General features: G+C 46.5%; 1 protein-coding gene across 1 annotated transcript in view; it reads left to right on the plus strand.

The window, feature by feature from the left end:
* Positions 1-21577, plus strand: part of MCM4 (minichromosome maintenance complex component 4) — a 62824-nt gene that overhangs the window by 13790 nt on the left and 27457 nt on the right. Inside the window, exons 3-8 of the mRNA XM_086965730.1 lie at positions 1263-1424; positions 1601-1767; positions 1870-1971; positions 3447-3542; positions 3631-3726; positions 12654-12792. Coding sequence (XP_086821856.1) covers positions 1263-1424; positions 1601-1767; positions 1870-1971; positions 3447-3542; positions 3631-3726; positions 12654-12792 — 762 coding nt within the window. The remainder of the gene's footprint in view (positions 1-1262; positions 1425-1600; positions 1768-1869; positions 1972-3446; positions 3543-3630; positions 3727-12653; positions 12793-21577) is intronic.

Raw genomic sequence — 21577 nt, forward strand, 5'->3', positions numbered from 1 at the left:
TTTATATTGCCATTTTGTAATTGTTCAGTGTAGGTAGATATTCCCAGCTTACAGCCCCTTAGTTTTAGGCACTCCAGACCCTAAAGCACCCGCCAACACCAAGTCATTCCAACGACCAACACGCACAGCAGGGGAGAAAAAAAACAATCTGTCAATCAGGCTCAAAATCCTTCGCCTCTGGCTATGCAAGACCCATATAGTCGATATTTAAGTAAAGAATTACTGGGTTCCACGACCTGTTAAATGCCTGATGTACCCCATCTTTCGGATAGGCTAGCATTTTTGTGGCTTGAGTGTTCACATCCTTTGAATCCATCGATCGTAGGTAGGGCTAGTGGTTTTCCCCATAGTGATAAAATGCCAGTTTCTCAGATAGAAAGGGATGGAAGATTATTTTTATTTTCCCTTTGCTTGAATAATTGCTATAGCGCATCAGCCGGGGTCTCCAAGATGACTACATCCCCATCTGCAATTTGGGAAATGTCAGCAACTAGTACTCCATGAGTTTGGGGAATTCCCTTAATTTGTAGAATTGTCCCTGCTCCGCTTTACTCTACAACACAAAGCAGTCTTGGTCGTATAATCAATCAGGGTTATGCCACCTGTACAGGATCTTGTGTTTTACAAAATTAACATTGTGTTCTCCTCCTCCAGTTTATTGTCTTCTATGGCAACATTGATATTTTTCTCATTGTCTGATATGCGTGTACTCTCATGTGGTGGTTGGATAGTTTCTGGTCAATGAAACACCACAATTTATCAGTTTTCCTCCGAGCCCTTCTACTCCTTAGTACAGCTGGGGTGTTAAGCATTGGAGTGGCACACCTCCTCCCGTCTTGTGGGGCTTCATACATGCTGTAGGGGCTCAGACCTGGGAAGAGTTTTAAAGGCACTAAGGCTGGGGTAAGCTGCTGCCTCGGGTGTGAGTGTAGGTCTTCTCCAAATACTGAAAATATTACATGCTGCAACTTCTAGCCCGACGTTTAGATGTCAGCCTTCCATTTAAGCTGGAATAAAGGCTTTGAAGACCTGCAGTTACCATGGCATGTGTTTTCACTTTACCAGCTTGCGCTACATTTTGGGTGATTTGTAAAGTCTATTGGTTTGTGAGGCTGTTTCAAAGTTTTGAACTTAAGAATGCCCATATACTGACGCTGTCGAGCCATATGACTAAGTCTAACAATAAAAGTAGGAGTTGCCCTGGTTCACTGTTAAGACACCAAATTAGATACAAATAAAAACCCAACACTTATTTTCTTCAGCCCGCAGTGAAGATGTGCAGTCCCCTCCATCGCAAAGACGTCGTACTGATGATCCATCCACTGGAGAGTTGCTGCCCATGCCAACATCGCCGGCTGCTGATGTGAGCATCCCTAGTGTCCAGGACTCCTTGTTCTCAAGTCCAGCTCCCTTCCGTCATTCTGGTAAATGGTCTCTCACTTCTGGTGTTCAGCTGAGGCTGAAGTTGTAAAGGTGCCTTAGCCTCTCGGGTATATGATTCTAGTACTAATGTTCATGCTTTGGGGAATCCTAACGAAAATTAGATGAGATTGGACCAAGGAGAAGTTTTGCAGCTTACTTCAAACTTTTGTCTCCTCAGTCCAAGCTGCTAGTGAGATGGATCTGAGTTCCCCTCTGACGTACGGGACTCCTAGCTCTAGAGTGGATGGCACCCCACGGAGTGGAGTGCGGGGAACTCCTGCAAGACAGAGACCCGATCTTGGGTCTGTCAGAAAGGCCAGACAGGTGGACCTACACTCTGATCAGGTATGCTCAACCGAAATGCAGAGGGGAAAAGGGGGAGGGGGTGATGCCTGTTTGCAGCTGAGTATTTTGATTGTTTTTTTCTTTATTCCTTTTAACATGCAGCCTGCTGCTGAAGATCTGGTAACCAATGAGCAGTCTTTTGGCCAGAAGTTGGTGATCTGGGGAACTGATGTCAACGTTGCTTCTTGCAAAGAAAAGTTCCAGGTTGGTTCTTTTGTATTCACTATTCTTTTTACAACATGGCTTGTTCTTCACTTGAAAATAGTGTGCTTCTGGTCTGGCCTGTGGGACTGAAAAGGAGATTGTGTCTTCTCACACCCAAAGGAAAACCCTGCTCTCATTTGTGTCCCAGAGTATTGTCTTCCTTTGTTGCAACATTGCGTCTGTTTAGGTCTCTCCTACTAGACAGTTCATGTGCAGGCTGTTGCGAGACCTATTTTGGGCTTACCAAGAATGTACAGGAGCTTGGGGCCCACCCATTGCTTACCATCGGTTGGCTTTCCTGTCCCTCGTTTGCCAGCTTCTTATTCATTTCCCAGCTTGTTAGTTTTTTTAGTTCTTCCTCCAATGGAGCATAGTCTGTTTACCATCTCTTTTGATTGTCTGGCTTCTGTGCTTCAGCTGCTTGCTATTCAAGCGCTACTTTTTTCTTTTTTGTTAAGCACTCCACAAGAGTGTTTTCCAGCTGCCTACCTCGTGTATTTGTATCCCCATACACTCAGTGTTGCTGGTGGTTGCCCATGTGCTTCTCCCCGCCCCTCCATGTTACACTCGCTCTCTTGTTTTTCCCCCTTGCTTTCTCATCTGTGCTTCTCCCACAGTTACTTCACGTTGCTTTCTCACTTGTTTCTACTCTCCACCCTCCATGTTGCTTTTCCCTCACCCATCCTCATGCTAAGTTAATTCTACCCCCATGCACCAAGTGCCTTTTTGTTTAGGCTGGGGCATGTATCCATTTTCTAAGCTTCATCCTTCGTGTATATGCATTCAATAAAAAATATTTTAAAACCACCGGAGTTCGCTTTGCCAGGATGCTTTCCAAATAACCCTGTAGAAGAGTCCACTGAAATGTCTAGAAAACACATTTTGAGTGCACCCCTTGCACATGGGCTTTTTAAGGCCTTTTAACAACATTGTAAGGCTTGGCTCCACTGAAAGAGTAATATTTGACAAGCGATGGAACAAAGAAGCCTTCAGGGTAGACCTCAGCAGAAACTTAGAGTTGGGGTCAGGTCTTGGTTATCATGGTGTGGGAGACCGGCATGGAAACGGGCACCTTGCTTTCTTTTTAACAATAGGCATGTAACTAAAAATGTTGTTGCTGTACAAGTTTATTCCTTGTAGTCACCCATATCCCATGCACCAAAATTCCTTTTCGACTTTAAAAGCTAGATCTTACTCTACCTCATGTTTCTATAAAAGATGGATTTTTGTTTTTCCTCTTTGCATTGCTTTCACTAAGCCCATTCTACATTTGTCTTCTAAAGGCTGGTTGATCCTTGGAGCTTGTGGAATGGTTAGCTTTGGTCTGCAGTATCAAACTGCTTTTGAACGCATACACATGTTTTGTCTAAATGCAGTCAAATGGATGGTTCACTTGGATTCTGCTAAAAATGCCAGTAATACTGATTGATATCATATTCAAAAGACTCGCCATATTGACCATTTCTTTCTTTCAGAGATTTCTTCAGCGCTTCATTGACCTTCTGTCCAAAGAGGATGAAAATGCTGGTCTGGACCTGAACGAGCCTCTCTACATGCAGCGCCTCGAGGAGGTGCGTGTCTGTGCAGTCCTACCCCGCCTTTATGATTTAAAGTAACTCTAGCAAGGCTAGAACTCATTTCTGTTTTCTCCTCCTGCAGATCAACATGGTTGGGGAGCCCTTCCTGAATGTTGACTGTAACCACCTGCGAACGTTTGACCAAGATCTGTACAGGCAGCTGGTGTGCTACCCTCAAGTAAGATTGCTGGTTTGTTGTTGGAAAGGGTTGGTGCCTGCGAGACTAGAGCAGTTTCCAAGCAGAACATTTTATTCTCCAATTTTGTATCACGGTCTAAATTTGAGAGCCTCTTTTCTCTGGTTATTCATTACTAGCTCAGAAATTAATCCCGTTTCAGCTCCAGGTCTTTCACTCTTGGGAAAGTGTAAATCACTGATTATTTATTACTCGACATTTGATGAAGAAAGGCTTCATCTGTACCTCATGAGGAAAGTGTGCTTTTGCCTCACTAGCCTGGTTTGACAATAAACAAATTATCTTATGTAGGTCATGCATGTAGAAGAGCTGGATAATATTCCAGTCAATGATTCTAATTTACAGAATTATGATTATCCATTATCGCAACACCCAGGCCTCCGATTTCTCCCCCCCCCCCCCCCCCCCCCCCCGCACCTTCTCACTGAAAAACCACAGGCTTTTGAAGTTCAGTAGACTAATGTTTTTTTTTTCCAAGTTACGTTTTGGGTTGTTACTACTCACCTAAAAGTTAATTTAGAACTAGCAATACTAAAGCTTGAACATGTGCTATACAAACGACTCCAACTAGCATTGTTGTTTAATTAGTCTGGGAGAATCCCAATAAGTATTTTAAACATGAATACTGTTAAATAATTGCAGTTGGCCTGCATTAACTTGAGGATGTCTAGTTTATGAGGAATTGTAGTGTTGAAAACCTAGAAGTACTGCATTGTTTCTCTAGCTGCTAGAAGCTCAGTAATCTGTGGACACAATGGTATACTGAGCTAATAATCACACACCTGATAAGTGTTATGTCTTTTGTCCAGCCAGACAAGGAATTTATTTAACAATTTTCTGAATAAAACTGAATGAACACATTAGTAACAAGTGGGCACAGCCGTGACCAACAACATTCAGACAAAACAACGAACAGAATGGTAAAAGGAGCAAAGCAAAAATATGTCTGTGTACTTGTAGTCAGTGTTACAGACCGAGATTGTCATAACCACACCATTGCATTTCACAATATTTTAAATGTCATATTTCATAAGGGCGTTTTTGGTCGACGTTTCGGGACCATCCGCCACAGCGCCGCCGACTTCTGCATATCGAGCTATTACGCTCCCGATCCAGACGACTCTCCACGCTGGACAAGGCAGTACCGATTCCTCCATTGTTCATGGTATCTGCTGATCCGATGATTTGCCTGTTGTAATACGCAATTGCGTTAAAAGGCAGTGTAATATTTAAAGACAACAATGACTATATTTTTGTCCTGATGATGATGCCCCTCACTTAACTTAGGCATCGAAACATCGTCGACCAAAAAAAAAACCTTATGACAGTTAAAATATTGTGAAATGCAATGGTGTGGTTATGACAATCTGTCTGTAACACGGACTACAAGTACACAGACATATTTTTGCTTTGCTCCTTTTACCATTCTGTTCGTTGTTTTGTCTGAATGTTGTGGGTCACGGCTGTGCCCACTTGTTATTAATGTCTTCATTCAGTTTTATTAAGAAAATTGTTAAATTCCTTGTCCGGCTGGACAAAAGACATAACACTTATCAGGTGTGTGATTATTAGCTCAGTATACCATTGTGTCCACGAGTAGGGACCACTGTTTTTTGTAACATGATACTGCCTAAGGTCCCTTTGGCATACCTTTTGGGTTCCCATGTCTTTCTTAAACAGAAGCTCAGTAATCAGCAGAGGATCTTTATTTTTTTTTTTTTGCAAGAAGGAAGCTGCAGTTCAGTTAAGGGATATTAACTAGTTTAGCATTGTTCCAGTTGGACAGCTCTAGAAGCTGGCTATTTCAATAGAAGGCCTGCTAGAAAGGGTTTGCTCAGTATGGGTGTATCTTATGGTTTAAAATGGTTATGGTGGCGGATTAGTCAGCCTGTTGTATGTGATTTCATAGGTTTTTGCATGCTTATATTTTTTTAAAGTGTAAATGCAATGGTTGAAGATATTACTTTCAGAAACATTCGTTGCTGGGGTATTTATTTCAGTACTTTACTTAAGAGGAACAGTTCAGATTTGTTCGAGGCATGTGGGCTGCTGAATTCATATCTGTGCATAGATCGCCACCTAGTGTTGGGTCCGGATGATTGCACATTGTTGTCCTGGAAGAGTCTTCGAAGTATCACGAGATAGGTGGCTCCTCCCCTGGACTACAGTGCGCATGGGCATCGCCTCCATCCCCAGATTGTTTTTTTCCGCCATTGGGTTCGGATGTGTTTCGGTTCCCTCTGTCGGAACCGATAGTTGTTCAACTTCTACTCGAGACCAAAAGGTCTTTAGGCTGGGCGTCGGTATAGTTGCGTACGGGTTTCTATCTGACTCTCAGCTCCGATCTCTTGCTGCCCTTCCACGTGCTTTCGGCGCGGTCGGGCCTGTACTACACTCTTGCTATGGAGCGAACTCCGTTTAAGAAGTGCCCGTTGTGTCACTCTAAATACTCGCACCTCGACGTGCACCCGGTGTGCAATACCTGCTTGTCGCCGGATCATCGCGAGGACACCTGCATGGCGTGTTCGAAATTCAGGAGCAAGAAGACTTTAAAGATTCGTCGGGCCAATAGGCTCCAGGCTAGGTTATCGGCCACGGCGCCCCCGCCTGACGACATTTTCCAGGAATATGTCGAGGAAGAAGACGACGTGCAAGGTTCGGACTCTAATCCCGCATCCGAGGGTGAGGCCTACGACGCGGGTGAGGAGAACTTTGCCGAAGTCACCGACGAGGTAGGGGACGACGATCAGACTTTTACCACGATGGGTGATAGCTCGGAGGAAGAGCATCCCCAAACTGACTCAGGGGTTGTTCCCCTTCATACGGCCCAGGTCGAGGGATCGCCTTCGGGCCTTACCCAAGATCTAACTATGAGTCCTACGTCCCCGCCTCCGGGCCCGGTCACGGACACTTATGAACACTCACTTACGTCGAAGAAAACGAAAGTGAAAACAACTGGTCACACATCCTCGGATGCGAAACCGAAACTGAAAGTGGCGCAGGTGAAGAAGGTTCTGGAGGTGTCAACTTCCAAGAAAACCAAAATGGCCGACTTGAAGAGCCACGCAAAAATGGCCGACCCGAAGCCCTCGGGGTCGGCGCCGAAGGCGAAGTCTTCCGACGCGGCTGCGTCGGCGCCGAAAGGGGTCGCGGACCCGAAGACTGCTTCGAAGAAGCGTCAGGGCGACGACGCGCATAGGCATGGGGCGTCGGGCCCGAATACGGTGCCTGCCGGCGAACAGGCTCTCGAAGATGAGGGGTCGCTCGAACCGGCCCAGCCCTCTCCGGCCTGGACAAAGAAGGTAGCGGAATCCTTGCAGCGGATTCGAAAGGCCAGTGTGGTTCCCGCACAGGACGCCAGTGCGCCTAAGCTGACGCCTAAGCCTGCGAGGGAGCAAACGCCTATCCGTTTCACCCTGCCGCCCAAGTCGGCGCCGAAGGCCTTCGCACCGAAACAGGGCGGACCCTCGAGGGAGGTGTTAACGCCGAAGGCTGCCTTGGCGGTGTCGAAGCTGCGTCTCCAGCCGCTTGCGGAGGAGGAACGTCGTGCGGTAATAATCGACGCCAACACCGCAAAACTGTCGCTCCTCAAACGGAAGATCACGACGGAGCCGGCGATGGAACCCTTTAAGATTCCTCTCAAGAACAAAAGGGACTCCGAGGACTCTCCGGCTTTGGTGGAACCTGTGTCCCCGCAAACCCTAGGAAACTCGCCGACGCATTCCGCAGCAGCCGATGCGGACGAGGAAGGTGACGAGTACAACTATCCGGCGTACTCGGATCCGGAGGAGGAGCACGTACCGTGGTCCGCCGGAGGCGACACGGAGGACCCGCAGTCGGCTCAGGACACTCAACTTTTCGCGGCCAAGACGTCCCCGTCTGAGGACTCGGCGGCCTTCAATGCTCTAATAGAGAGAGCTGCTGCTAACCACGACGTCGAGCTGCACTCGGACCCCGTGGATGTGGACTTCTTGTTCGACACCTTCTCGGTAGCCGAAAAGTCTGTCAAAACACTACCGATGCTTAAGGGGGTGCTGAAACATGCAACGGAGGTTTTCAAGGAGCCCACCCGAGCGCGTGTGGTCAACCCTCGCATCGACAAGAAATATAAGGCAGCACCCACGGATCCCACATATATTAAGGGACACTTGCCATTGGACTCCTTGGTTGTTTCCAACGCTCGGAAGAGAGCGAACTCTCAAACTACTGGTGACGCTCCTCCCCCAGACAAAGAGTCCAAGATCTTTGAGGCCTCAGGCAAACGAATTGCTGCACAGGCAGCTAATATCTGGAGAATATCTAACACCCAAGCCTTACTTGCACGTTATGATAGGGCTCATTATGACACATTAGAGGCCATACTGCAACACTTGCCTGACCAATACAAGGAGGCGGGAGAGATGCTCATTCAGGAGGGTAAACTCATTACGAATGCATCCATCAAATGTGCACTGGATGTGGCAGACACAGCCTCCAGGGCTATCAATACCAGTGTGCTGCTTCGACGCCATGCCTGGCTTAGAATTTCGGGGTTCAAACCCGACATCCAAACTACGATCCTCAATCAAACAGTGAATCCTGACCACCTGTTTGGCCCTGAGGTGGATGCCACACTGGAGAAAATGAAAAAAGATACGGAAACTGCCAAGTCTATGGGGGCTCTACAAAGTCAGCAGTTTCGGAGTGGTTCCTTTCGCCGCTCAAACTCCAGAGGCACCTCAAGGGGACAGGCGTCCCAGTCAACCCAATATTACAAGAGTAACACCCAAGCCTCGTATAACAACAAGGGTCGAGGTGGTTACAGAGGCAATAATGTCAAGGGCAGGGGACGTGGAAACAATAGTTCCAGGTCCTCCACCACCAACAAACAGTGACGTCTTGTCACTGCCCCCCGACCATGCAACACCGGTCGGGGGGAGACTCCAGCAGTTCCTGCCGGCGTGGAAGACCATCACCACGGACAGGTGGGTGAGGTCTATTATCCAGTACGGGTACTGTCTAGAGCTTACGTCCATTCCACCGGACATACCCCCAAGGAGCCGTCCTATGTCAGGCGAGCACTTGACCTTGTTGCAGCAAGAAGTTCTAGTCATGCTGCAAAAAGGGGCGATAGAGCTCGTTCCATTGCAAGAGCGGGGAACAGGGGTTTACTCCCTGTATTTTCTGATTCCCAAGAAGGACGGATCCCTCAGGCCTATCCTGGACCTCAGGCCCCTGAACTGGTACATCCTCTCGGAGCACTTCCATATGCTCACGTTGCAGCAGGTGCTTCCCCTGCTTCAACAGGGGGACTTCCTGGCTACGCTGGATCTGAAAGATGCCTATTTTCATATCCCCCTGCATCCTTCCCACAGGAAGTACCTCAGATTCACGATCTTAGACCAGCATTACCAGTTCAAGGTTCTGCCGTTCGGGGTCACCACGGCACCGAGAGTGTTTACCAAGTGCCTAGCGACTGTGGCAGCGCATCTCCGTCGCCAGCACGTCCACGTCTTTCCCTACCTGGACGACTGGCTCATTCAAGCAAGGACAGAACAGCAGTGCGTCGACCACGTGTCACGCACCATTCATCTCCTGCACGATCTGGGATTCTCTCTGAACTACCCAAAGTCCCATCTACAGCCCGCCCACGTGCGACAGTACCTGGGCGCGACAATCAACACTCTGGCAGCCACCGCGCAGCCAAATTCAGTGAGAATCGCCAGTATCCAGGCGCTGATCCAACGATTCAGACCCCAACACTCGCTTCCAGCGAAGGTGTTCATGCAGTTGATAGGCATGATGGCCTCCTGCATCTCCATTGTCCCGCACGCGAGACTACATATGCGTCCGCTTCAGGAGTGCCTTGCACGTCAGTGGACTCAGGCTCATGGGCAACTGACAGACCTAGTGTTGGTGAGCGGTCGGGCATACAACTCTCTGCATTGGTGGAATCCACACAACCTTTGCAAGGGCCGACAATTCCAAGAGCCTGTCCCACAGATTATCCTGACGACGGACGCCTCTCTCCAGGGATGGGGAGCGCATGTACTCCATTACACTGTGCAGGGACTATGGACACTACAGCAAAGGAAGATGCACATCAATGTGTTGGAACTGATGGCAATCTTCATGGCCTTGAAGGCGTTCAAAGTACATCTGTGCAACAAAGTCGTGTTGATCCGGACGGACAACATGACGGCCATGTACTACATCCAGAAGCAGGGAGGCACGCACTCTCCACAGCTGTCTCATCTGGCTCAGAGCATGTGGAAGTGGGCCATTCAGAGGAACATCTTCCTCATGGCAGAGCATCTCCCGGGCAAGGACAATCAAATGGCGGATCTGCTCAGCAGGCACAGCCATCAGATGCACGAGTGGGAGATACATCCATCAGTACTCCAACCGTACTTCCAAAGGTGGGGTCATCCAGAGATAGACCTGTTCGCCACAAAGGAGAACGCAAAATGCCAAAGCTTCGCCGCCAGATTCCCACACCCCCAATCACAGGGCAATGCGATGTGGATGAACTGGTCAGGCAAATTTGCGTACGCTTTTCCCCCAGCACCTCTGATACCGCTGGTGGCACGCAAGCTCAGGCAGCACTTGATGACTCTCATCCTGGTTGCTCCAACGTGGGCTCGCCAACCATGGTACACCACGTTTCTAGAACTGTCCGTGGTGCCGCATCAAAGGCTTCATCTAACTCCCAGCCTTCTGACGCAGAGCCATGGCGACATTCAGCACCCAGATCCGCAACAGCTCAACCTGGCGATCTGGCTCCTGAAGTCCTAGAGTTTGGCTACCTCAATCTTCCTCCCGATTGCATGAACATCATTCGGGAGGCAAGGAAGCCCACTACCAGAGCTTGTTATGCGGCTAAATGGAAGAGGTTTGTCATCTACTGTGCTAACCACAATATTGACCCTCTAGATGCTTCCATTCAAAACATCATTTGCTATCTTTTCCACCTGTATCAATGCAATCTGGCATACTCTTCCATCCGCATTCACCTGTCTGCTATGGCAGCATACCTCCAGAATAGGCAACACCTGTCACTCTTCAAGGTCCCTGCTATCAAGGCCTTTCTGGAAGGACTCAAAAGGGTCATTCCACCAAGGACCCCACCAGCTCCAGAATGGAACCTCAATGTGGTTCTTACGAGACTGATGGGTCCTCCCTTTGAGCCACTGCACTCTTGTGAGCTTCAGTTTCTGACTTGGAAGGTTGCGTTCTTAGTAGCAATTACATCGCTACGGAGGGTTAGCGAGCTGCAGGCGCTCACCATCCAAGAACCTTACTTCCAGGTACATGCTAACAGGGCGGTGCTCCGCACTAACCCTAAATTCCTACCCAAAGTGGTATCCCAATTCCACTTAAACCAGACAATTGAATTGCCGGTGTTTTTCCAAAACCCGGAGACACTGGCGGAGCGCATGCTCCACACCCTTGATGTTAAGAGGGCCTTGATGTATTATGTAGACAGGACAAAAGATTTTCGCAAAACCAAGCAGCTTTTTGTTGCTTTTGCCACTCACCACAAGGGAAACGCTATCTCTAAAGCAGGGATTGCTAGGTGGATAGTAAAGTGCATTCAGATCTGTTACGCTAAAGCTAAGCGCACTCTCACTATCCCACCGAGGGCCCACTCCACCAGGAAGTTGGGGGCCTCAATGGCTTTCCTAGGTAACATTCCCTTAGAAGATATCTGTAGAGCAGCCACATGGTCTACCACACATACTTTCACTAAACACTACTGTGTAGACGTGCATTCCAAACAGCAGGCAGCTGTTGGTCAGGCTGTTCTAAAAACGCTTTTTCAGACTGCTGCAGCTGGCACGGGCGGCCGCCGATAATGGAGGGACTGCTATGTATTCTATGCACAGATATGAATTCAGCAGCCCACATGCCTCGAACTGCAAATGCTACTTACCAGTATGCATCTGTTCTTGGCATGTAGGGCTGCTGACATTCATATCGCCCACCCTCCTCCCCGGCGCCTGTAGCAGCTGCAGAATTCATTCATATACATACATATGCTCATAGCATGGTCATCACTCACATTCTTCACTCCATCTCTGCCAATGGCTAAAAACAATCTGGTTATGGAGGCGATGCCCATGCGCACTGTAGTCCAGGGGAGGAGCCACCTATCTCGTGATACTTCGAAGACTCTTCCAGGACAACAATGTGCAATCATCCGGACCCAACACTAGGTGGCGATCTATGCACAGATATGAATGTCAGCAGCCCTACATGCCAAGAACAGATGCATACTGGTAAGTAGCATTTGCAATATCTTTCACAATATCAAACTAATACTGGCTGGGGGGGGGGGGGGTGTAAGTGGGAAAACAAGTTGTCCGCCCACCCTACAAAATTATATGGTTCTGGGAACAAGGGCTTGTTTTCTGTACTGCAGAATATCGGCCAAGGTTACAGGGGTCGTAGGTGGGAGTCTTGGGTGGGGGGGGGGAGGGGAAGTGGGGGGGGGTGAGAACAGAGCCTAGGTGAAAGCTCAGTGTGCGGTACCTTGTTGAGTGAGGAGTGTTGAGGGGAGGGTGTTTAGTAGCTAAAAGAGAGCCTGCAAGAATGAAGGGTTTGGATCACGGAAGGATGGAACAAGGTATGGCGTTTGGGGGAATGGAAGTTTGGTGTGAGATGCGAGTGGTCGTGGGGTGTATGGGGGGACATGCCTTATTTGTATAGTTGATATTGTTGGATAAAGTTGAATACGTTTGCAACCATGTCCTAATAAATGGCCTTTTACGCTAATCATGGTCATGAGTGTTTTTGTTGTTGCAGGACAAGCAGTCTTGTTTGTTCTGAACTGGACTTAGCTAGTCTGTTTGGGGATTTGGCATGTGCGAAGTTGATTTTGTTGTGCGGAACAATGTATAGTTTTAATCTCTTCACTTTATTTCTCACAGGAAGTTATCCCGACATTTGATATGGCTGTCAATGAGATCTTCTTTGAGCGTTACCCAGATTCTATTTTGGAGCATCAGATTCAGGTCCGGCCCTACAACGCATTAAAGACCCGCAACATGAGGAGCTTGAACCCAGAAGGTAACCCTTCTGCTGCTGTCTTCCTCCTTTTCATTTAACAATATTATTAATCACAGTCCACGAGAAAGCATATAGATTTAAAGCGTTCGGGATAATCATGCGGGCAGGAGATGTGTATCAGTTCTTTGGTGGCCTAGGCTTTTTTCAATGCATAGGGTTTTTTGTGAATGAATTTCCTAATCACGAGCAAAGTGGCTGCATTTCTGACAAAAGGCCAGGAAATGCCAAATCCTTGGTACCTTGCCCAAGAGCAACATAAAACGTATTTTTTTTCTAAATTGCATTGCTGACTTCTAGGGGCAGGTACATGGAAATACTGCGGGCCCTTAAAGGCTATGAAATGTTATAGAATATCTACTTGTTGAAGGGATGGGATTTTTCAGAAAGAAAATTTTTAAATTAAAAAAAGGCAATTTTGTTGCCATGCAGGGAGGTGGGAAATTATGGCTTTGTGCTTGTATTGGAGCTCTGATAATAACCACTTCGATTAAGCAAGGACTGACATTGCTTTTTTCCCCACCTTTCCCAAATCTACATACACGGGGTGGAAGTAATTGAGACCCGGTAGTTTCCTGATAGAATGACATGCAAGTCTGCATATCTACAAACCTGCATGTTTTAGGGGATAATTGCCAACTCCACTCCAATCCCTTCTTGCACTAGCAAGGATTGGAAATTAATTGTTATTCCTAACCAGTGCAGAAGTAAAACATTTTTCAGGGTGTGGAAGAGCAGCATATAGAGAAAATGAATTTGCAATTGCTCTGATTTTGACATCAGCAAATATACATGTACATTGTTGTGAAAAACTTGAATTTAAACATCTGCTGGGTGTCTAGTTTCCAAGCCTGTTTAACAACTTCAGGAGCACCCAAGAGTTTACTATCTGCGCCAATGCAAGGACGTATGATACCTTTTCGGTGCTTTTTTGTGGCTTTAAGAATGTGGCCTCTAATTTATTTATGTTGACGGTGTTGTCCATGGAGGGAATCCATGGCCCATCTCCCCTATAGCTAAAACCAGGTAGCTCCATCGGGCATCATACAAAATAGTTCAATCTCAAGTGGCGAGGGAAGAGGTTCACAGAAAAACAGGGTGGGGACAAAGGGCATGCGAGGGCAGAGGACAGAAGCTGGAAAGAGTAGTGGCGGGGGGGAGGGTTGAGGGAAGTGGGAGCGGGAAGGTAAGGTCAGGAGAGACGCGGTGCGTTAGTCCAAAGTCCGGCTGGGTAGGTGATAGTCAAAGGAGGGAGCCCAAAGTCAATCTCCCCTCATAGCTAACGAGGTAGCTCCATCGGGCATCATACAAAAGTATGCAGGTGGCCCCTCAATTCGTTTGCCCCAAGTCCTGCAGTAGAGCTCCAGTCTACACTCATACACCACTCGCGGTCAGTACAATACCAGGGTATTCATATTGCATTGGGGGAAGGGTGCAAGTCACGCAGTACAGCGCCCCATTGCAGCCTGCACATCACCCCACCTCTGTGCTCTTACAATGATGCCAGTGTCCCATCAAGAACTCCTCTTCCAGTCGGCAGCTTGCAGGTGCAATCCCCACAGTCTCGCAGCATCTCAGCCTCCCTGATCACAGTGGAGTTCCAGGCAAATACAAAAGGCCGGCATACAGGGGTACGTTAATTATTGTTGCAGCCACAAGGTGGAGCTCAAGGCGTAGTAGGGGAGAGTATGGAGGAAGCAGGATGTTAAATGCCTCAAGCGGTGGGCTTAGAAGCAGTCAGTCCTAGCACACAAAACTCGGCCGCCATATTAGTCAGGCAGAGGCGAAGGGGGAGAAGTCCTGCCGAGTAGGATCAGGTCTTCACTGCTGCACGACACCGCTCCATCAGCGTCCGACCTTGTGTTCAGGCCTTCAGATCGGAGCTCACCCCTCGCAGAACAGCGCTGGCACCGCCAATTATCTGGCGATAGGATTGACCTATATTTCGCCTCAGTAGCCAGCCGCGCTGCCGCCATCTTACATCGGGCACAGCTCCGGTGCTCGTCAACGTTTCTTATATATACTGCGGGTCTGTGCATATAATCCAGCATGCCCGCCACTGTTTAACAATATGCCTCCTCTCAGATCCGCCAGATCGCTCACCATTTAAGAGTCCTCGGTGCAGGCAGCAGAAGACGACAGGCATTTCCTCACTGTGAGACAGGAGTGATAATCGCCATTTTGTTCCGATCGCTCATCCCGTTTCTTGCCAGCTTCAAATATAGATTTACCGCTGACATAAGGCAGTCAGCCGATATCTAGGCATCCAAACAGGTAGCGCTGAGGTTCTGGTAAGCTAATTCAGGCAATTTTCAAATTTTACCGTGCTGGCACCGCCAATTATCGGGCAGATTCCAATCCCCTGGTGGGGAGCGCTGAGACTGTACAGTCTTACGATCCATCCCCTATACCCATACTTACCTTATCCAAACATTAAAAAAAAACATGCTTTTACCATTCATGCATTTACAACGAATTTCGTTGTAAATGTATGCGTGGTAAAAGCATATAAAATGTAATGCCATGCCTTATAATGGCATTGCGGAGTCATGGTACTTTTGTAATGAAAGTATGCAGAGTAATGGGTGTTTACCCTCCCCTGGTAAGTACATTGGTGGCACGGCGACCAACATCTCCAGCAACATACTCATATTTTTTTCACCATTTGAAAAATGCACAGGTCTCTCTCATTGATGGCCAGCACTGACATACGCTTTTAGACACCCCTCCCGCCACAAGTTCTAGAATTGCGAACTTTAGAGCAGGGGAGCTACGTTCGAATCTCTGCATCAGCTCAACATCCTGTGATTCCAGGCAAATCGCTTTGTCTCCCCGTGCCTACCACAAATGAATGTGTTCTTCTGTAATGTAAATTGTGCTCATTCCATGTTGAGTTCGCGCTATATAATATAACAAGGAAAAATAAAGTAGGGAAACTAGAGTTCACACACTACTGAATGCACACTCTTAAGTGCATCAGCAGTGCACTGTGAATCGGAGCGTTTCACAGGCCTGTCACAGATAAGATATGCTATCAAAATTGAAATCCTACAAAACAATATACTACTGTCCGGCAGCAATTCATACCCGGACAACGTCTGGACGTGCTGCTAGTGTTTTATAAACTCAGACTTTCAAGTGTTGCTGTACCTTAAGCTAATTTATTTCTTAATCATTTTTTCCTTTTAATAATTCAATAGTGAAGCAATGTACATATGATTTTTGTAAACACATTCATGCAGTGACCTATATTCAAGTTAAACATAGAATAAGGCCACCATACGTAAAATGTACATTTAAGGAGACCTAGTGAATACCTAAATATTTAAAAACATAATTCCTATGGATTTTATACAAAGGAATACACATCATGATACATACATAATAATCCAAATTAATGCTTATATACACAGGAATATGCTGTTCACTTATGTTTGAGTATGGTTATGTGTAGAAGAGACAACTCTTGTAGTCTTCTGAAGATAAGATAGTTATCAGTGGATCTTATGTTTTGTGGGTAAAGAGTTCCATAGTCTGCCTGCTTGAACAGAGAAAAATGTGCCACCTGTTTTTTTTTTTCTTATATGCGGGGATTTTGAGACTAGTTGCCAATCTAGAGTGGAGGTTCCTCTGTTGAACGTATTTGGTAATTTTATTCCTGATAAAAAGCAGCCCTGTTCCATGCATCGCTTTTTGGGTGGTACAAAGTGGTGTTAAACTGACTCACTTTAATTTCTTTGTTTTTCCCAGTAACTTTTAGTGCCGCTGGGAGCCATGGCGATGTGGCTTCTGGCAAGGATTCATTTGATAAACCACGACTGTTTTGTGGAAGCCGTATTTCACCAAACTTGTATTCTCCTCTTGGTTACAGTCTGTTTTCTAGCTTCCTCCCTAATGACTGGGAGCATAGAAGCACCAGCTGATCTATGAATTTTGGTTTTAACTTTCATATTTGCGCTACTATTATCCAAGTAATCATATTGATTTATTTGGTTAGTGCAGTTCTAGTCGCTGCTTGCAATACTTGTGGGTGTTACAGCGGTGGAGTGACCGCTGGCGGGGGGGGTAAAATAAAAATAACCGCTATCTGGCCGGATCCCACGCCGCCTCTGCTCCTGGGCTGGGTTCCTACTTCTGAACAGGCATGCTCCCTCCCCAAAGCCAATCACAACGCTGCAATGGCAGCGTTGTGATTGGCGTGGACTCCCGGGCACCTGTTAGGCCATTTTCTCTTTGTAGGCTGCATGAAGCCTACATAGAGAAAATGTAGAGTGCGCATGACTGCTTTGGTGGGCCCCAGGGCTGACCAACCATTTGGGATACTCAGTGGTGCAAGTCACTCCTCCCCCACCATCCTGCCCCAACTAGGCATATCCTCCCGCACCCTACCAGGCATACCTCTGCCTTCTGCTTTCTTGCAGCGTGAGAAGCAGAAAATAAAATGGTATTTAAAATACCATTTTATTTTCTGCTTCGCGCACTGCAAGAGAGCAGTGGGGCGGTGCTCTTCCGCCCTAATTGTGGAGCCGCCTCATCGCAGTTTTTTATAGAATAAAAACAAGGGATCATATCTATACGGCACTCCAGTTTTCTATGGGTTGATGGTGTTTGGTTGACTTAACCTTAGAGGAGTAACTGTGTAAAATAGATTAAATAGGCCTAATCCGTTCAAAGAATTTCCTGCGTAAATGTCAGGAAATAGGACTAAAAAATCACGATTTACTTATTTAGTCTAATAGATGACTTTCACAGGTTTGAATGTGGCTGGAGAGACCTTTTTGCTGAAACCTATGCCTTCTCCATCAAGGAGGCTGTATTGTGGGTCTATAATTGCCACTCTAGGCATTGCTGTTTGTGCATGGGAAGATGGTACAACAAAGGGTGGCTTTGCAGAGTACATTTCACTATTTGGTGCATTAGAAATATCTTAAGCAGCAGTCTGGGAGCTTTTGCAGCAGACCAATTTTTCTGCTTATTTACTGTACCCCCCCCTCTTTAACCCCTCTTTTTTGGGGGGGAGGGAGTCCATTCGATATTCTTTGTTTTCACGTCATTATTAGATATTCCTTTACCCTTCGTTAAATGTGGAATAATACAGGAATCTGACATATTTCCTTAACATCTGGTTCCTGATCCATAGCAGAGGTACCCTCTGAGTTTGCTATTTTGACCTTTAGATCGACAAGTGTTTTTTTTCTCGAGAGCAGATTAGGGGGGCGTTCTTATGCGCGATATTAACTACCCCAAATAGGACTTTTTGGCAGCTAATATTTCCAGTTGCTGGGCAGGTTAACCCAACCTTGCCTGCTGTTTGTTGAATTTACTATAGCTTTTGTTTCTTTTTCACAGGAGTGTTTAGGCAAGGTCTACTTCAAGGCCTTGTGATTGGGATGTGACCACTGTTACCTCTTCCATTTGTTTATTTGAAGTTTTATAGAGAGCGAACATGGCCCATTAGGGTATCTGAGCGCTTTACAGGGATAACACGTTACTTACAGGTTAGGCACAGGCAAACCACAAAGATGGGGATTAGGGAATTGACTACATTAAGACAAAAGCCAGAGTTACATACATTAATCAAAACAGTACCATAATCAGCAGAAAGACCTGTCCGCAATAAAAAAGAAAACAGCAATTAAATAGGAGGGGAGATATAAATGCAAATGGCAGATCATTTGAAGAAGTGAGAAATTGGTACACCGAATGGACCAAGCAGTACAGAAAATTATGCACAGAAACAAAAGCCATGACAAAATTGGGTATGCGCGACAGTTATTGGAGGAATTTGCTCATTAAGGTTTTGAGTTCCAGATTCTGGATGCAGCCCCAGGGAACACTTATGTTTTTTCCTTGCGGAAGTGGGGTGGCTGGAGCACACAGTCTCTGGCAGGCCGGGAGTTTCTGAATTCCCCCCCATACCACGATTTTCTGGGCGATATATGCTACTTTTCGTGTATAAGGCTTTGTGTGTGATACAGGCCAGCTTGAGCTGGATTCTGGCTTCATGAAGAAGCCAATTCAAGGCCTTCAAATGTGGTGAAATGTGATCCATTTTATTTGGGCCAGATAAGAGTCTAGCTGCTGCGTTGAAGCAAGTTTTAGAGGGGCCGTGGTTGTCTTTGGTAGGCCAGATAGGGTAGATAAGCCTTATTAAGTTCTGGAGATAACGAACGCCTGAAAATCGGTATTTAGGTCCAAAGTTTCAAGGGAGGGTTTTAGTTTTCTCAAATAGCTCAGGTGGAACCTGGCAGTTTTGGCCATCGAGTTGGTGTTCACGCATATTCAGGTTGCTGTCAAAGGTTATACTGAGATTTAGCAGAATCCACTATGGTGGGTGTGCAGTGACGTGCTGTTATCTAGATAGTCCATTCCAGGATGTCATTGGAGTTTTTAGGGGGGGAATATGAGAAGGAACTCCATTTTTTGAGCATTCAGTTTGAGCTGGTTGTTGGCAAGCAGTTGAACAGTCAGTTTCAGGGCGTCATTCAGATAGGTAACCTCCTCTAGAGAAGAGATTTTGATGTAGATCTGAGTATTATCGGCGTACATGTGGAAAGAGATGTTGGCCGTGCAAAGTATTTCAGCGAAAGGTTCAAGCTAGAGATTGAAGAGGGTAAGAGACAGAGTAGAGCCTTGAGGGACACCTATTGATATCGGGGAAGGAGCAGATAGGTTGCCGTTGACTAAGAATCTCTGGGTGCGGTTCTGGAGAAAGGAATCCAATCATTTGATGACTGTACCTCCTAGACCCATCCTGTGTTTGAGGCGTTCAAGAAGTTTCCCGTGGTTTACTGTCGAATGCCGAGGAAAGATCCAGTAGGATCAAGAGACTGGTTTTGCTTTGGTCAAGGGCTTGGAGAACATCATCTTCAATGTGAAGAATAGTAGTTTCAGTGCTATGCCCAGTCCTGAACCCAGATTGGAATTTGTCAAGCCAGTTGAATTTAGCGATATGTTGGATTAGTTGTAGCTGCACACATTTCTCCAGCACTTGAGCAATTGGTCTGAAGCTTTCTGGAATTGCTGGATTCAGAGTGTTTTTTAGGATGGGGATGACTTGCCCGGTTTTCAAGGAGTCATGAAGAAGGGAAGCATTTATAATTGTAGTCCAAATGGGAACGATTAATAGGGAGACCAGGCAGTTGGCGGGGAGAGGGTCGTTGAAGTGGGTATAAGGTTTTAAGGAGGAAAGAATTTTCGAGATGGAATGATAATCATATAGTTCGAAGTAGGACCAGTGAGCTTGATTTTTGGGTGTTGCTTGGGGGAGGGGGGATGGGTCCCGGTAAGACGAGGGAAGTTTGAGGTGGTATTAAGTTTGTTACCTAGAGAGTTAATGTTGATTGTAAAGGAGAACTCGTCGCAGGTTATTAGGGATTTTCTAGTTTCTTTGGATGCCTTAGCTAGTTTGTTTGATTGAAGTTTGACTATTTCAAAGAGTTTGCGGGGTCTCTTCATGGCGTTTTCCAGTTCTGTTCTGAACAACTTTTTTTTTTTTTTTAAGATAAGAGGATGTTCTTGTAAGTATTTCAGGCTTGACGGAGAAGTTTAAGTTGGGAGGCTGAGGGGTGCTGTCTCCAGTTTTTCTTAAATCTGAGAGCTCTCCTTTCACTATCGAGGGGTCCGCTGAACCAGGGGTTTTCGTCTTTGATTTGGGACCTTTTGAGCTTTAACAGGACTAAATCATCCATTATGTTGGACATAGTAGAGTTGTAGGGCTCTGTGAGGTCATTGACCTTGGATAGATTGGGGGGGAGATCAAGGCTCAAAGGTTGCCCAGGCCTTATCATGCGGTAGTCTGGTATTAGGAAGGTGATGGCATGGTGGGCTGACCAGTCACATGGATCCTTTGATCTACTTTAGTGATCAAATCCAACGTGGTGCCTTTCGAATGGGTTGGACGGGTGCAGGCCTGGGTGAGGGAGTGGTCAGCGAGGAAGCCTTCGACAGCGTTGACCTGGGAGCCAATGGGGTCATTCCAGTGCAGATTAAAGTCACTGAGGAAAATGTAATTGGAGTGGAGGGAGACCTTAGTGGTAGTGATTTCCACGAGGAGATCTATGAATGTGTCGTTCTTCCCTGGGGGGTGGTAGATGTGCAATATGCATAACTGAGTAGTAGTGTTGCAAATGGAGAGAGCAAGATATTCAGCAGGAGTTCGTGGGGTCTGCATGAAGTTCTGTGACAAGGAGGTCTGAGAGGTAGATGCATGCAATGCCTGCCCCTTTTTTTATTTGTCTATTAAGCCTAACAATGTTATAATTTGGTGGGACTAGTAAATCAAGGTAAGGAGATGAATATTCATTGAGCCAAGAATCTGTTAGGATAGCTACATCAGTTTTATGGCTTAGGATGAGGGCGGGTCAAGGGTTTTAAAGGTTAAAGCGCCGGCGTGACCCACGGTAATGTTCAGCGCCTTGGGTTTGGTCTGTTTGTAATGTTGTGGTCAACAGTGTAGACATATGGTCTGAAACCGGAAGTGATTTCTCGAACAGATAGTGTAGATCCTCGTATTTTTCTGTGAGGCCTGTATTTGACAACGCCAATGTCTTAGTCTGTCAAGTTGTGTGAAGTATGCGGTGAGGGTTTGTATTTTAAAGTAACATTCACATCTGATTCTGCTGTTTTTTAATAGCACTGTCCTCACCCTCTGTCTTAGTGCTTTCAGGTGCCACATCACTACAAGGCACAGTTCTTTACAAAATCAAGGTGTCTTTAGAGTAGTTACTTAAAGGAGGAGCTTGTTAATGGCTAAGAAACAGTGGAAATGCATTCATGAACTTGTAGT

Source organism: Lissotriton vulgaris, chromosome 4_1 (genome assembly GCF_964263255.1).
Source record: "Lissotriton vulgaris chromosome 4_1, aLisVul1.2, whole genome shotgun sequence".
NCBI lineage: Eukaryota > Metazoa > Chordata > Amphibia > Caudata > Salamandridae > Lissotriton > Lissotriton vulgaris.